The 14358-nt window shown below is 38.4% G+C and overlaps 4 protein-coding genes across 10 annotated transcripts; 3 read left to right on the top strand and 1 right to left on the bottom strand.

Moving 5' to 3' along the window:
• Window positions 1–1034: 1034 nt before the first annotated feature.
• LOC125212279 (uncharacterized) lies at window positions 1035–3222 on the top strand. Of its 5 annotated transcripts, none has more exons than XM_089067370.1 (3): window positions 1042–1247; window positions 1416–1493; window positions 1599–3222. In XM_089067370.1, the coding sequence occupies exon 3, from the start codon at window positions 1618–1620 to the stop codon at window positions 2770–2772; it is 1155 nt and encodes a 384-aa protein (XP_088923496.1). In that variant the 5' UTR covers window positions 1042–1247; window positions 1416–1493; window positions 1599–1617; the 3' UTR covers window positions 2773–3222. The 5 variants fall into 5 exon arrangements, with proteins under 5 accessions (XP_047968353.2, XP_088923496.1, XP_047968350.2 ...); XM_048112393.2 differs by having other exon boundaries at window positions 1046–1162; window positions 1566–3222; XM_048112394.2 differs by having other exon boundaries at window positions 1046–1162.
• Window positions 3223–4244: 1022 nt separating this feature from the next.
• Window positions 4245–6672, top strand: LOC125211917 (uncharacterized). Its single transcript, XM_048111879.2, has 2 exons — window positions 4245–4354; window positions 5184–6672. The coding sequence occupies exon 2, from the start codon at window positions 5190–5192 to the stop codon at window positions 6390–6392; it is 1203 nt and encodes a 400-aa protein (XP_047967836.1). The 5' UTR covers window positions 4245–4354; window positions 5184–5189; the 3' UTR covers window positions 6393–6672.
• A 2291-nt stretch (window positions 6673–8963) lies between these two features.
• On the top strand, window positions 8964–11849 carry EMB2453 (Tetratricopeptide repeat (TPR)-like superfamily protein). 2 transcript variants are annotated; one of them, XM_048113640.2, is made up of 4 exons: window positions 8964–9670; window positions 9831–10957; window positions 11182–11296; window positions 11527–11849. In XM_048113640.2, the coding sequence occupies exons 1-2, from the start codon at window positions 9305–9307 to the stop codon at window positions 10950–10952; spliced, it is 1488 nt and encodes a 495-aa protein (XP_047969597.1). In that variant the 5' UTR covers window positions 8964–9304; the 3' UTR covers window positions 10953–10957; window positions 11182–11296; window positions 11527–11849. The 2 variants fall into 2 exon arrangements, with proteins under 2 accessions (XP_047969597.1, XP_047969596.1); XM_048113639.2 differs by having other exon boundaries at window positions 8965–9670; window positions 9831–10963.
• A 246-nt stretch (window positions 11850–12095) lies between these two features.
• LOC125213224 (transcription factor TGA1-like) lies at window positions 12096–14139 on the bottom strand. Of its 2 annotated transcripts, none has more exons than XM_048113643.2 (6): window positions 13928–14139; window positions 13549–13699; window positions 13219–13471; window positions 12876–13147; window positions 12516–12743; window positions 12096–12430 (listed from the first exon to the last, which is right to left on the bottom strand). In XM_048113643.2, exons 2-6 carry the CDS (start codon window positions 13696–13698, stop codon window positions 12266–12268), a joined length of 1068 nt encoding a protein of 355 aa, XP_047969600.1. In that variant the 5' UTR covers window position 13699; window positions 13928–14139; the 3' UTR covers window positions 12096–12265. The 2 variants fall into 2 exon arrangements, with proteins under 2 accessions (XP_047969600.1, XP_047969599.1); XM_048113642.2 differs by having other exon boundaries at window positions 12516–12746; window positions 13928–14138.
• Window positions 14140–14358: the final 219 nt, after the last annotated feature.

Here is a 14358-nt window from a genome sequence, read left to right on the forward strand (position 1 = left end):
TTTTTTATATTGATTTTATAATAAAATGTGAGTAAATTGAGTTAGTAATTAAATTGTGGAAAAAATGTATACAGTACATATTTTCTATTGTATGTGTAGCAAAATCATTAATTTTTACTATGTGTTGACATTGTGTTGAAGTTGTGTTGACACTGTGTTAAAAAGTTTGGAGTTTGGAGAATATATGAGTTTGCAATTTATCACTAACCTATGGGGTGCGTTAGAGTGACACTAGACTTAAATTGACAACTTGGCAACAACGTAGCATGCAATCTGCAATATATAGGCAAGCAACTCGACATATGGTTCCAAGCAATTTGCGATACGAAATCAAAGCACCATGATGACATTATAATTAAAATGACAATCTAGGTAAACAATCTGTTGTACATAGGGAAACAACTTAGCATATGGTTCCAAGCAATCTTAGATCTTAAAATGAGTAGATGATATTAAAGCTCACAAATTTCAATAAATAGTGGATAAAATATCAACAAAAGGGTAATATCGTCATTATGTTATCATATAATAATTTTTGTGAGTTTTTTTTTATATCAACATAGTGTATTACAAATATCAACAATATAGCATGAGGATATCAACACAAGTACAAGAAAATATAACTTGATATTTTACCTACACTATATTGAGATTTCTTTTTGCGTTTGTTGATAAAATTTGCTTATCAACATGTACGAAAATTGAAATATAAATTATCGAATTTCATCACTCGAACATCGTCGGAACAAATGCAATTGAGATCTCGTTGGAATCCTTACAAAATTATTTTTAATTTGATAAATTTTTTTCCAATAAGTAATTTAAATCTAGAGAGTAACGTAAATTTAAAATTTTGAGATAATTTTGGTGAGAGAAAATTGACATTAATACCCTTTAAATTTAAAATATAAAATACCTTTTAAATTTATTTTGGATAATTAATTAATTAGCAATCGATCATAATCCTATCTAAATATTAAATAAAATATTTATTGATCGATGATTAGCACTTAGTACATAGTCTTCACGAGAGTGGGAGGAAAAATACTTTGTAGTAGTATAGAATATGTTTGATGCGTCTCACTCAGTATGTTCAATTTTTGAACAACTTCACATGCTGTTGAGCTGACTGCCGACCTGACCTGCCTCCTCTATTGAAAAGGTATGTCTTAGTAGGTATCGAAATCCATTTGGGGATGACTGGAGTGTGCAATTAGGTATCGAAATCCATTTGGCGTTGCTGAATAGTTAAGCTCTTTTTTGTCCGATTCCTCTCAATTTCTCCGATTATTTTTAGTTTCATCTTCTTTGCGAATCTGCAATTCAGGAGTGCACTTTGCCAACTGTTTTTTATGGCGATTTTTCTCGATTTTGCGGTGTTGTAAAATACTGAAATGCGTATACTTCATTTGTAGATATGGTTGAGGTGAGAATAAAGAGGGTTTTGGAAAATAATCTGATGCCATTTTCGATGTTTTACGGTGAAATTTTAGGTACTATGAGTCTCATTATACTATCCTTGTTCTTTGTTTTAGTGTTTAAATTTCAAATTTCCAATTGACTAGGCTGTTGGAGTTGCATTCATTCCATGTTTCTAGGTTGCAGTGATAAAGACTAATGTCGAAGCTGATGCACGCTTTACTTTTCAAATCTCGTCTCTTCCAAAATCACGGTGTTAGCTTCTGTAATCCACTTGTTCGTTACGTTGCTTCTTCCTCAACTCCACACCTAAGTGCAAAAAACTCTGTTCTGTTGGACTACCTCGTTGGCTCCTTGAAATTCTCCACGGATAAAGCCCTTTCCGTGTCCAGCAGCTATTCGCGCACCAAATCTCTTGAAAGGCCTCAAGAAGTCATTTCTTTCTTCAAAGGCCTTGGCCTTTCTGATGCTCGTGTCCAGTCGATAGCCCGTGCTGTCCCCAGTATTCTTTTCGCTGATGTCGAGAAGACTCTGAAACCAAAAGTCACGCTCTTTCAAGAACTTGGCCTGTCTACTCTCATTTCCAGGAACCCCTTTGCGTTGACGTTCAGCCTGGAGAGAACACTGAGGCCTTCGATTAGCCTCATCAAGAAGGTGCTTGTCAGTGATGGGAGGTATAGAAGTGAAGAGCAAGTTAACGGTGATTTGCTGCGTGTGCTGACTAGGTGCAGTACGATTTTCTACATGACTACTCGATTGGAGGCCAATATTGTTTATTTGGAGAGCTGTGGGATTGTTGGATCGCAGCTGTCGAGCCTGTTGCTGAGTCGCACTAGGCTCTTTACTATGCCTGTGGAGAAACTCAAAGAGCTTGTTTCAAGAGCAGTTGGGATGAATCTTGATACGGGTTCAAGAATGTTGGCTCATGCTATTGGCGTTCTTGGCTGTTCAAGCGCGAAGACGTTGAATGGTAAGTATGAAGTGTTGAGGCTGTTTGAGTTTTCCAAGGATGAGATTGATTCGATGTTTGTGAAGTGGCCGTATATGTTTGGGCTCTCAGAAACAAATTTAAGGTGCAAAATCGAGTTCTTCCTGAACGATATCAAGATTGAGAAAGCGTTGCTTGTTCAGCAGCCCAATCTGTTGTCGTTCAGCATAAAAGAGAGAGTGATTCCGCGTTGCAAAGTCCTGGAGATACTCAAGTCGAGAAGGCTCGTGAGTAAGGATCTGCGGTTGATCACCACAATGTCCCCTTCTAACAGGAAATTCTATGACAAGTATATTCTGCCATTTACGAATGATGCTGAGGATCTATTGTTGGCTTATAATGGCAAATTTCTGGATACCTCCTGAATAGGAGAGGCGACTATCTCGTTGGGATGACCCTGAGACTCTTTGAGGAGTCGATTGTCAAGAAATGGATTGATTTGTCTCCGACAACAGATGGCTGCATATGCATAAACAATGAACACAGCTGCAAGAAATCAACAGCATCGTCATCTCCTTGGCGTCTGGTTCCATGTTTCGTGTATTGTGTTGCGTGCACCTCTAAGGAACAACTGCTCGACCAAATTGGAGCGCCTGGGATTCGGACGAGGCTCTATGGCGTTCTGGGGAGCACATAGTACTAATTTGCGCTGGTGGAATTTGGTGTTCATATCCTCATGACTAGAAAACAACCTCTCTTTTTTTTGGTTTTACGACGAGGAAAACTTGCAACTGCTATTTAGTTGAGATGTGTATTTCTCTTTAGAGTTCTCTCTCATTTAGACATGTCTACTTATATGATTCTCTATTTATTTATTACTGTGACCCTATTTTTATGATTGAGTATATTAGAACTTTCGTTTTGTTAGATGCAAAAATCAAATCAAACTCACTTCTTCAAACAGGAGACATTTTTAGTTGGACATGAGTTTTAATACATAACTAGTAAAGTAAGACAGAGAAAGAAGAAAAAATAATTAAAATATTGTAATGAACTGTTTCAATAAAGAGAGTAAAGTTTCCAAAATTAGAATGTACATACGATGGACTAAAAATGAATGAGTACATACTCTTGTGGAATGAGGGAGTAATGTGAGATACACGATTGAATCAAATGTAATCTTGATATTATGGAGATGGACCAAAATACGTACTCCCTTTTGTCCCATTTATTAAGAATGATATGGAATTTTAGGAGAAATTGTTAGGTGGAGTAAGCAAAGAGAAAAAATACAGTAGTAATTGAACCCGTATATTGCTAACTCAATACTTAATTGCTAACTACAACTCAATAATAGCCATTAGATATTCAAATTAAAGGCCTAGATCATTAACCACAAAATGTCAATATGATCAACAAAAAACGCCAATAAGGCTATAGAATTAATTTCAATAAAAATCAATAAGGGTATTAATGTCAAGTTAGTTATAACTAACTTTTAAAAGAAATCCCAAAACTTTAAATTCATATAACATATATCAAATTAAAGATAATTTTATATATATGTATCTCTATATATATGTGAGAATACATGTATCTCTATATATATGTTTGTCTGTGTTTGGACAAATTCTTTATAGAAACGGCTGGAGCTATGATTTTGTAGAAATCATGTCAAATAATTGAGAGGGTAATTTAGACAATTGATAAATGATTGTAGGGAAATAATATTAAAAAAGAATAGAAAAATGGAAAAAAAATCAGAAATCCCTTATTTTGAAAAATAAGCTTGCCTCGATCCCAAATTACGAAAGGTCAGCGAAATTAATCCATTTCGAGAGGTCAGCGAAATTAATCCCTTTTTCCGAAATCTCTCTTTAAAAATAATGGAGACTTTCTTTATTAACAAAATAAAATTACTGTGGCATCTATTGTTTGCCGTCTTCGCATTACGACGTTTGCTCTCCTGCCACCTGCCCTCGGCGGCGCCGCCCATTTCCGACGGAGGTCTCCCATTCTTCTTCTTAAAGCTCAATTACCTCTATTTATTGTCGTTAAGTTGTTATGCTACGAAAATAAAACATTATCCAAATGCTAAATAACAGAGTTCGAATGTTCATTCAATCGATTTTGGGATTCAAGTATCATCATTTAAGAGTGACTTCAAATAATTCCTAGATTCCTGCAGTATTTCTCTGTATTTGTCTGTGCTGTTATCGCGTTTCTGGTAGTGAATCTTCACGGTTTTTTGTCATTTCCAAACTACAGATTTGTTGCCCCTCTCAGAATCATGTGGACGTGCGTTATATGCCCTAATTTTGAATCTTTTATACTGTTTGTAATTTGCCCCAATCTTTTGTATTCACTTGATTTATTGGAAACCATTTCAGGAGCCTCATGTTTTCCCTTATTATTATAATATCTGTGTTTGCATAGAATAATACATTCATGTCTCTTGAAATTTCAGGATTTGTGCCCAATAATTGATGTTCTCAAATAGAAATTTACAATGAGTTTATATGGCTTTGTCGTATATTGATTTGGTTAGCATGCTGATTTGTTAGCTGTGTCGTTCGCTGAATTTCTAGCTGGAACAATGTGTATTGTTCCAAAACTAAGTAGAAAATGGTTGGAATTTGTCTAGTTCTTCTATTGCATTGCTTGACCTCTACTTTTTTAATCAACTAGAAAGGAATTAGAACTTATCTAGTTTTCCATTGCATTGTTTGAGCTTTTTTAGTCTCAATTTGCTATGCACTTCCTTCTCTCTCTGTGTGTGAGAGAGAACCTCTTTGATTGAGTCTGAAAGTTGAACCCTCTTTATCTTTATGTGCAGGAAATTATGAAGAAACTCATGCAGGGTTTCCGAATCAAATCTATTCTCCTACCTTCGCTATCAGAGAATTATAGCTCCAGCCCTAGCAAGTCACTCATCTCCTGGATTGCACTTTACTCCACAGCCTCTCAGAAGAAGGCCATTGCTCCGAAACCACATGCGAGGAACTCTATTTTAGCTAACTACCTGATTGGCTCCTTAAAATTCTCAAAAGATAAAGCCCTTTCAGTCTCCAGCAAATTCCCACACTGCGAAACTCTTGAAAGGCCTGAACAAGCAGTCCGATTCTTTAGAGGTCTTGGTTTTTCTGATGCACATATCCGAGCCATAGCCAATAGTGTACCCCGCCTTCTCTTTGCTGATACTGAAAATACTTTGAAACCCAAAGTCAAATTCTTTCAAGAACTTGGTCTCTCTGGACCTCTTCTCGGTTCTTTCGTTTCTAGAACCCCCTGCATCTTATATTGCAGTGTGGAGAGATGTCTGAAGCCTAGAATTAACCTCATTAGGAATATCTTCGAAAGTGATGGAAGAAATAGAAGTATTGAGAGTGTTAACGATGATCTGTTTAAGACCATTACAAGGTGCGGAAGGATTGTCCTTGCGAGACACACATTGGAATCCAACATTCAGTATCTGAAGAGCTGCGGAGTTGTTGGCTCACAGTTGTCATCCTTGCTGTGTAGACTGCCTAGGATCTTTTCTCTTAAACACGGTAAGCTTGAAGAGATTGTTTCAAGAGCTCTGGCGATGAATTTCACTATGGGTTCAAGAATGCTGGTACATGCCATTCATTCTCTTAGTTGTATGAGCAGCGATACTTTTAAAGTCAAGTACGGAATTTACAAGGCCTTCGGGTTCTCCAAGGAAGAGATTGATTTAATGTTTCGGAAGTCTCCATATATCTTTGGGCTATCTGTTGAAACTTTGAGACGCAAACTTGAATTTCTGCTGAATGATCTTAAGCTCAGCAGGTCGGTGGTCGTTCAGTTTCCTGGAATCATGTCGCTGAACTTTGAAGAACGGGTAGGTCCACGATACAAAGTTCTGGAGGTTCTAAAGACGAAGGGGGTTTTGAAGAAGGATCCGAGCTTGAGCAGGGCGATGTGCTTGCCGGAGAATAAGTTCTTGGAAACTTATATTCAACCGTTTCAATCCGAGGCTGAAGAACTATTGTTGGCATACAATGGCCAAATTCTGAATACATGACCAGAAGTATGATGTTGTATGGTGGTTTTATGGGAAAATTAGATGGTCAATTCAGGTCACTGGATCTCATTGCATAATTATTTGACTGTGAAGTTGAGCTTGCAATTTTGTGTTGATAGAGAGGATCTGTTGAAAAGAATGTATGATGAAACTGCTACTGCACTTTTTTTTTTCTTACTTAGGATGTAGGAAGATGAAAGCTGATTATGGATTGCTCATATTCATTGTATTGACTCTGTTTATGTTTAAATTTATTTTTTGGGAAATACATTCTCTATCAGGACTGCAGTGCGTTAATAAGTAGTAGTAGTTGTAATGTATACGTGCAAATAATTCGAACCAAACACGTGCAATTCTTAGGATAATTACATGGTGCATACAAAATGTTTCACCAATGTTTCAATTTAGACAAAAAGTTTTAAGTTATCTTATTTCGTACAAAACTTTTAAGTAGTGTTTTAAATTGATACATTCCGTCAATTTTTTCTCTAACACTGTTAGATCCCTTCTTTATTCATCCTTATCACTCCCAAATCAAAATAATTAGAGCTTTACTGTAAGGGGTGGGTGGGTTGCTTTGCATGTGCGGGAAAATTTTTGTGCAGGAAGAGAGGGTGAGATAGAGATAGAGTGTTGCTCTGATAGAGTGCTTGAACTATGATCAACTATGTAAACAGCACATACCTCCCTCAATCCATCCCTATTTTTCATACTTTCATATTGATGTCTCTTACTTTTCAGAAAAATATATCCGAGTCCAGAACAGTTTTATGCTTATTCATATTCTAGGTGGATGATGAAATATAGTTGTACTTTTAGGTGGAAACATTCACAGGGCATATTATTTAAAAGAAATAATATCAGGTTTTGTGTAGGACATAATATGGGAGTGACATAATATGATGGAAAAGAAAAAAGTAACAGCGTAGAGGAATATAATTTAAAATAGATACTAAAAAATATTTAAATAATTATTACAATAGGAGTATATTATAATTTAAATATTGTATTATCTTTATTTAGGCATCATAATTAATTAATGTCATCATCCATATTCTAGTTTCAAAGTATTTTATTTTAAATTTGTAATATATTAGTATAGAGTTGTGATCAATTCGAACTAATTTTAAAGACCGAATTAGAGACTAAATTTAGACCATTAGATCTAGTTTTTTTTATAAGATGCATGTTGTGTAAATTATTTCGGTGTTCATTACAAACTCATTTTACTTTATTGTATTAGGTTTATTACTTCATTCCGGTACGTAATACCTTGAAACTACAATATGTTTTTACTTACTTCCAGTAGATTTTGAAATGATTCAACACATACTTCATTTGAATTCATTGACCTGAGTTTTTACTTTATTCACTTTTGAAAATGCAATTTATTCTAGTAGGTTTATTACTTCATTGAGAAACGTTATTACTTCATTGAAAAATATTTTTTTTATTCTCGTCAAATGTTTCTACACATACTTCATTCAAATAGTTTATTACACCATTCCATGTGCTTATTACACCATTCAATTAGGCTATCATTCCATTTTTTTAAGCGACGTGGCGGCGGTGATAGACACTGTAGAGAGAAAGAACGGTATGCAACGACGAAACCACCTTTACGTACTAGAATGAAGTAATAATCCTATTGGAGTGAAGTAAAAACCTAGAATGAACTAATATATTCTGGAATGATGTTAAATCTTCGAAATATGTTGTATGACTTATTTACCCTATGATGAATTAAAATAGGCGCGTGATGAAGACAAAAATAATTTATAAATTTGCGCATCTCATCCATAAAAAACTAGATCTAAAAACCCTAATTTGATATGATTTTCGGTTCAGCAATAAGGAGTGGATTTGCTATAATGGGACTCAATATATACCTATTTATCGTTTTTACAAGTTACTCCCTCCGTCCCACATAATTTTACACAATTTGACTTGACACGGGTTTTAAGAAATGTAATAAAAAGTGAGTTGAAAAAGTTGGTGGGATGTGGGTCCTACTTTTAAAGTACTCCCTCCATCCCAAGGAAGATGATCCCTTTCTTGGGCGGCACGGGATTTTATGCAGTTAATTTTTGTGTGTTAAGAGGAGAGAGTAAAGTAAGAGAGAGGGAATAAAATAGAGATAAAGGTGTTTCCATTTTAAGTAATGGGTCATCTTGGTTGGGACAAACCAAAAAGGAAAGTATGTCATCTTCAATGGGACGGAGGGAGTATGAGTTAGTGAAATATGAGGTCCACACCAAAAATAATAAAAGTGAAATGAGTAAAATTATGTGGGGCGAATTAAAATGAAATATTGGATAAGATTATGTGGGACGGAGGGAGTAGTTGAGTTCGTGGTGGAGTTCGTGGTGACCTGATAACGATTTACATCAAGAATAATTTTATTCTCTCCTATGTAAAACAATAGAAAAATTAAACAAATCATTAATTCTTTTAAACATGATAAATGCTCTAAATTCTGATCCTCAGCCCAAATCCAAGCTCATATAGGATAAATAAATCTGATTGTAGAATTAAACTATAAACAAAATTGATTTCCAATATTTTAAAATCGACCGGTAAAATTGATTTTCATTTTATTGAAACCCGCCGCCTCAGTCCTCTCACGCCTCTTTCTCTTCTTCGTCCGCCTCCTCCTCACCGCCGGCGATTTCATTTCTACTCTCTATTCCTCTATTTCTCTTCCATAGAGCTTCTCGGAGGTACTCACAGTCATTCCAATTGTACAATTACTATATCGTTTAGTCCATTTTGTCCGTTTATGCTATTTTACATATTTTATCCATATTAATTTGAGAGAGCTGTTCACGAATCACGCCTGGATAAAATTTGATCGATTACACTGCTAGTAGCACTTTGTTTTATCCGCCAAATTGGATAAAATAGTGCACGGCATGACCACGAACGCCCCTCTTCCCTTCGCCTCGGCCTCTCTGCAACTCGCCTCCACCCCCAAATTCAGCTCTGTTTATTATGCCCAAATTCACTCTTCATACGCAATTTCCAGAATCCGAATGTGCCGCATTTCGGCTCTACCCCAAACCAAAACGCCTCCCAAAAGGACCACCACCCGCAAGAGAATCCCTTCCAATCCCTCTTCAGAAGCTGAAGAATTGGTTCGATCAATCGTCAGGAACATCTCCGATAAGCAGCCTTTGTTGACCACTCTCAATAAGTATGTCCAGTTTGTCCGCACCGAGCACTGTTTCTTGCTCTTCGAGGAGCTCGGAAGGAGCGACAAGTGGCTTCAGTGCCTTGAGGTATTCAATTGTGCGAGTTGTTCATGTCTTGCCGCATGTTTCTATTGCTATTCCATTGACATTGATTCGAATTTATCCGAATTTGTGTGTGGTATATTATGTATTATTTGGGGATTGTTTATATCTTGTTGAGCTACATTTGGTTTAATTGTGTTTTTAGGTATTCAGATGGATGCAGAAGCAGAGATGGTATGTAGCTGATAATGGGGTTTACTCAAAGCTGATTTCTGTGATGGGAAAGAAAGGGCAGAGCCGAATGGCCATGTGGCTTTTCTCTGAGATGCGTAACAGCGGCTGTAAGCCTGATACGTCCGTCTACAACGCTCTAATCACAGCCCATCTCCACTCCCGGGACAAGGCCAAGGCGCTGGCCAAGGCCATCTCCTATTTTGAAAAGATGAAGGGGATGGAGCGCTGCAAGCCGAGCATTGTCACGTACAACATCCTCCTGAGGGCTTTTGCGCAGGCGAAGAATGTGGATCAAGTCAATGCCTTGTTTAAGGATCTCGATGAGAGTGTTGTTAGCGCTGACACCTTCACATTCAACGGGGTGATGGATGCTTACGGGAAGGTGGGGCTGATTAGGGAGATGGAGCTCGTTCTTGCTCGGATGAAGAGCCTGAAGATAAAGCCCGACATCATCACGTTCAATCTGTTGATCGATGCTTATGGGAGGAAGCAAGAGTTCGATAAGATGGAGCAAGTTTTCAAGAGCTTGCTCCGCTCCAAGGAGAAGCCAACACTTCCCACGTTTAATTCCATGATAACGAACTATGGGAAGGCACGTCTGAGGGAGAAGGCAGATTCGGTCTACCAGAAAATGATAGAGATGGGCTATAGACCGAGCTTCATCACCTATGAGAGCCTCATCATGATGTATGGATACTGTGATTACGTGTCGAGGGCTAGGGAGATATTTGACCAGATGGTTGAGTCAGAGAGGGAGAAAAAGGTGTCGACTCTGAATGCTATGCTCGATGTCTACTGCAAGAACTCTTTACCTATGGAGGCGGACACACTTTTTGAGAGTGTACGTGCTTCTCGAATGCTTCCCATTGATTCGACTACTTACAAGCTGTTATACAAGGCTTATACAAAGGCAGATATGAAAGAGCTGGTGGAGAAGTTGCTCGTGCGTATGGACCAAGATGGCATCATTCCGAATAAAAGGTTCTTTCTTGATGCTCTTGGGGCACTTGGGTCTTCTTCTCCCAGCAAGAAGCCCGCCGCCAGCAGGAAAGAAGGGCTGCCCAAACGCGTTGCCATTGAGAAGGCAGCATAGCTGAGGTGGAGGTATTAGCAACCCTTTCTTGCCTCTTTTGATCACAATTAGTAGTTTGTTCAAATGGAAGGCTTAGTGAAAGAAAATGTTATGTTTGATTAATACTATCATAATGGGGACATTGACCTGATCTTGAGATTTTCAAGATAATTGGGGATTTTCTTGTTGCATAGTTGTAATTCACACATACATTGATGCATTTCTTGAGCTGTGCTCTTTCACTTTGCAGTTTTGAAGTCATGATTATCAGAGAGAGCTCGGTTGGAGGCTGTTGTTTGACTTCGAAGCCTTGAAAGGACTCATGATCATCGGGCAAATGCACAAGTGTTTAACTAGCATCAAAGGTAGCTATACTCAGCCATGTTTGAATTCCCTTTAACTATCAAGTTGTCGGCTTAATTGCTCTCGTACTTTGTTTTACTCATCTACACAAGGATAGTGAAGTGACAAAACATACTTTAGTTTCGTTTCAACCTTTTATAGTCATTTTCATAAGATCACAAAATAGCCAAACTCAACCATTTATTTGAAAATTGTTCACTTAGTTACAATGGAAGTTTCTTTTGTTTTGCAGTTGACTACATGTTTTTTCCCATTCAAATGCGGTTCTTGGCTTCACCTTCAATGTAGGGCTCAACCACGATTGGCAATGTAGCTTGAGAGACGGGTCGTTCAACTCTGGAATGCTTCATGGTAAAAACTGTTAATGCAGCAGAACAACATAGAGGGATCATTCCTGCTGGCTTCTGAGCTTTGTTTTTCTCATGATTTTTCATAAATATTTTTCACTAGTTTTTGTGTCTATAATAGCCACACTTCATATCTGTTTTAGTTTTGTACATCTTCTCTTCTATTTTACTCCATCAGCTTTATCCTAATCTAGATTAATTATCAGAATTTCCTCTTCTTAAACATACAATGCCAGGAATTCGATTTCTTGACCATCTATGGATCAGTTAAATAAAAGTTAATAGTTTATTTGTTTTCAATCATTATCTAAGTTTTCCCCCTTGATAACTATCCACGATGCACATTTGTGGTCCCTATATTATACATTTTGCTCGTTTCAGGTGCTTTTGTTCATCTAGTTGCACGTTGTGCCTTTTTCGCGTTAAATTAGAGTTTTATGGTAGAGACATGAGCTAGGAAATTGAAGTTGTAACTGCTAAGATAGCTTGTTTTACACAATATAGAAAAGCCCAAATCAAACATGAAGAAGTCTAATAGACAAATTCATCTACACAGATAGCTAATCTGATCATATCTACAAATTTCTCAATCATAGGAAAGCACCTCAAAATTGTGCTAAAGCCTTAGATCTTAGAGACACAGACATCACGGGGGCGAGACGACCAGCAAGAGCTCAGAACTCGAAGGCGTTGCAGGTACTCGCCGAGGGCGAGAAGCCCACTGGCTGCTTGACGGATGGTAAGGATGCGCGAGATCTGCTGCAGCGTCTCTTGTCGGAGATGGTCAGCCTGCTTCCACGAAAACAACGTTGGAGATGGAGATGGAGATGGATATGAAGAGAATAAAACCTCGTGAGGTGACCGAGATTTTTACCTGAATGACGAACCTGACCAGATCTTCGAGCTTGTTCATGGCAGCTCCAATCTGCGGTAGGTAGTTCCCTTCGCGCAGCAGGCCGTCCGCAATGGCCTGTGCTAGGATGAACTGCAGTTTCTCCATCCCCTGCGACAGTGCGTCTTCCGCTTGCTGACACGACTGCCGGAGATTAACAATATCGAGACGCTGCTGCTCTGTCAAGTCGTCGAGGTGTGGCGAGAGCACCTGCTGATGAACGCTTTGTTTTGTCAGAACGACGTAATTATCACATGACTATCCATCTATGATTGAGTTGTGAGATTCAATCTCATGAACCAAACACACTACATATTTGATTAATCCTGAGTATAATTTTACCTTGAGGAGTTCTGAAGGGCGGAATCCTCCGATCCACAGGAAGAAACGCTCGGCCGACGTTTTCCACATGCCAGACATGATGTAGAAAACGTCGGCCCTCGCGGCTGTAACCTTCATAGCGAAGAGCTCGAAGTAATGCCTCATTCCGCCATCAACGAATATCTGCAGCTCCATGTCTCCCATATCGGAATGCAGAGCATTCTTCAAGTCCGAGACTTGTCGATTTTGCTCCTCCACCCAGTGCCCGTACTCCACCTCAAACGCGGTTATTCCTGCACGAGTGCACATCCATCTTGAGAATGATCAGAAGCTTATTCGAGCATAACCAAAGGCAAAGACGAACCTGGATTCGTGTTTCCAGCGTAGGCCAGCTGAGTAGCATCCACACACAGCCCCTGCTGCCGGGCCCGGTCGAGCTCTTGCTCGAGCTGAATGAGCCTCAGCTTGCTGTTTTCCAACTGCTGCACATACGCTTTCTTTCGCAGCCGGCTCTTACGAGCAGCTTCCCGGTTCTGCGCTAGGCGTCTCAGGACCTTATCGTCGGGTTTGCTCGCTTCCTGATCGTTTCTATGGGAAGCTCCGAAGGTATCCTCCGACTGCAGGAGAAAAAATGGTGCTTGGAAAAAGATTGGATAGAAAAAACAAAAGCAGATGGTTGTAACGAGGTTCTGACCTGGTTGTTTGAATTGGCATTGACTTCGAGCATGAGGGGCGGAGGCGGGGGCGAGTCGAGCCTGAAGTCGCCCCACATGCTCATCTGGTGGGCCGGCTCGTATAGGCCCATTCGTCGCGAGGGAACGAACTGCGTGGTTGTGGAATTCATGCTGCAAAAGATAAGGAAAGGGTGAAACAAGACAGGAATTTCTATCTACCTATGGAATCATATCCAAATCCAAATATATAAAAAGCCTGTGTTTGGCAAGAATCTCCCAAATTTGGTTGACATATTATTGATCATGCTTTAGTTTCACACTCATTTTCAATCATTAATACAAAAAATGAAGAAATGAATGAACTTGTAAACCAAATCAAGAAACTTCAAAAACACAAACCAGTTGGATTGGAGAAGTAAGGTTTTATGGTGAAGGGAAGGCCCTGTGCAAAACTGTGTTTTCTCCTTTGGAGCAGTGGAGAAGGAGAAGAAGAAGCATCGAATATGATTGGAAAGGGGACATCTTTTTCGAAATATTTCTATTTAAATGATCAATTTTTTTTAAAAAAAGAGGAAGAAAAATGGAAAAGGTTCACTGCAACTGTTGGATATAAATTAAGGGGGGATTATGGGAGTTGGAGGTGTGAAATGATATTATAATTTGTAGTCATCACTCTGTGTGTGTGTGGGGTTTGTTGTTATCGTAAGGAACAGTGGTGGACAAATTAATTAAGTGGAATAGAAATGGTGAGATTTGGAGTACTAAATAAACAAGGGAATTAATTAATTAATTAATTAAAGCATTTTGATTACTCGCCCATTGACATCATC

The sequence above is a fragment of the Salvia hispanica genome, chromosome 3, assembly GCF_029641045.1.
Source record: "Salvia hispanica isolate PSC_SH4W2 chromosome 3, Shi_PSC_v1, whole genome shotgun sequence".
Lineage (NCBI taxonomy): Eukaryota > Viridiplantae > Streptophyta > Magnoliopsida > Lamiales > Lamiaceae > Salvia > Salvia hispanica.

Excerpts from the sequence above, each read along its gene's own strand:
- LOC125211917 (XM_048111879.2), top strand. The coding sequence starts at position 5,190 with ATGAAGAAACTCATGCAGGGTTTCCGAATCAAATCTATTCTCCTACCT.
- EMB2453 (XM_048113640.2), top strand. The coding sequence starts at position 9,305 with ATGACCACGAACGCCCCTCTTCCCTTCGCCTCGGCCTCTCTGCAACTC. Across the intron at positions 9,671-9,830 it reads AGTGGCTTCAGTGCCTTGAG|GTATTCAGATGGATGCAGAA; the intron begins GTATTCAATTGT and ends TTGTGTTTTTAG.
- LOC125213224 (XM_048113642.2), bottom strand. The coding sequence starts at position 13,698 with ATGAATTCCACAACCACGCAGTTCGTTCCCTCGCGACGAATGGGCCTA. Across the intron at positions 13,148-13,218 it reads CGCTGGAAACACGAATCCAG|GAATAACCGCGTTTGAGGTG; the intron begins GTTCGTCTTTGC and ends GCACTCGTGCAG. Across the intron at positions 12,747-12,875 it reads GCCCTTCAGAACTCCTCAAG|CAGGTGCTCTCGCCACACCT; the intron begins GTAAAATTATAC and ends AGCGTTCATCAG.
- LOC125212279 (XM_048112396.2), top strand. The coding sequence starts at position 1,618 with ATGTCGAAGCTGATGCACGCTTTACTTTTCAAATCTCGTCTCTTCCAA.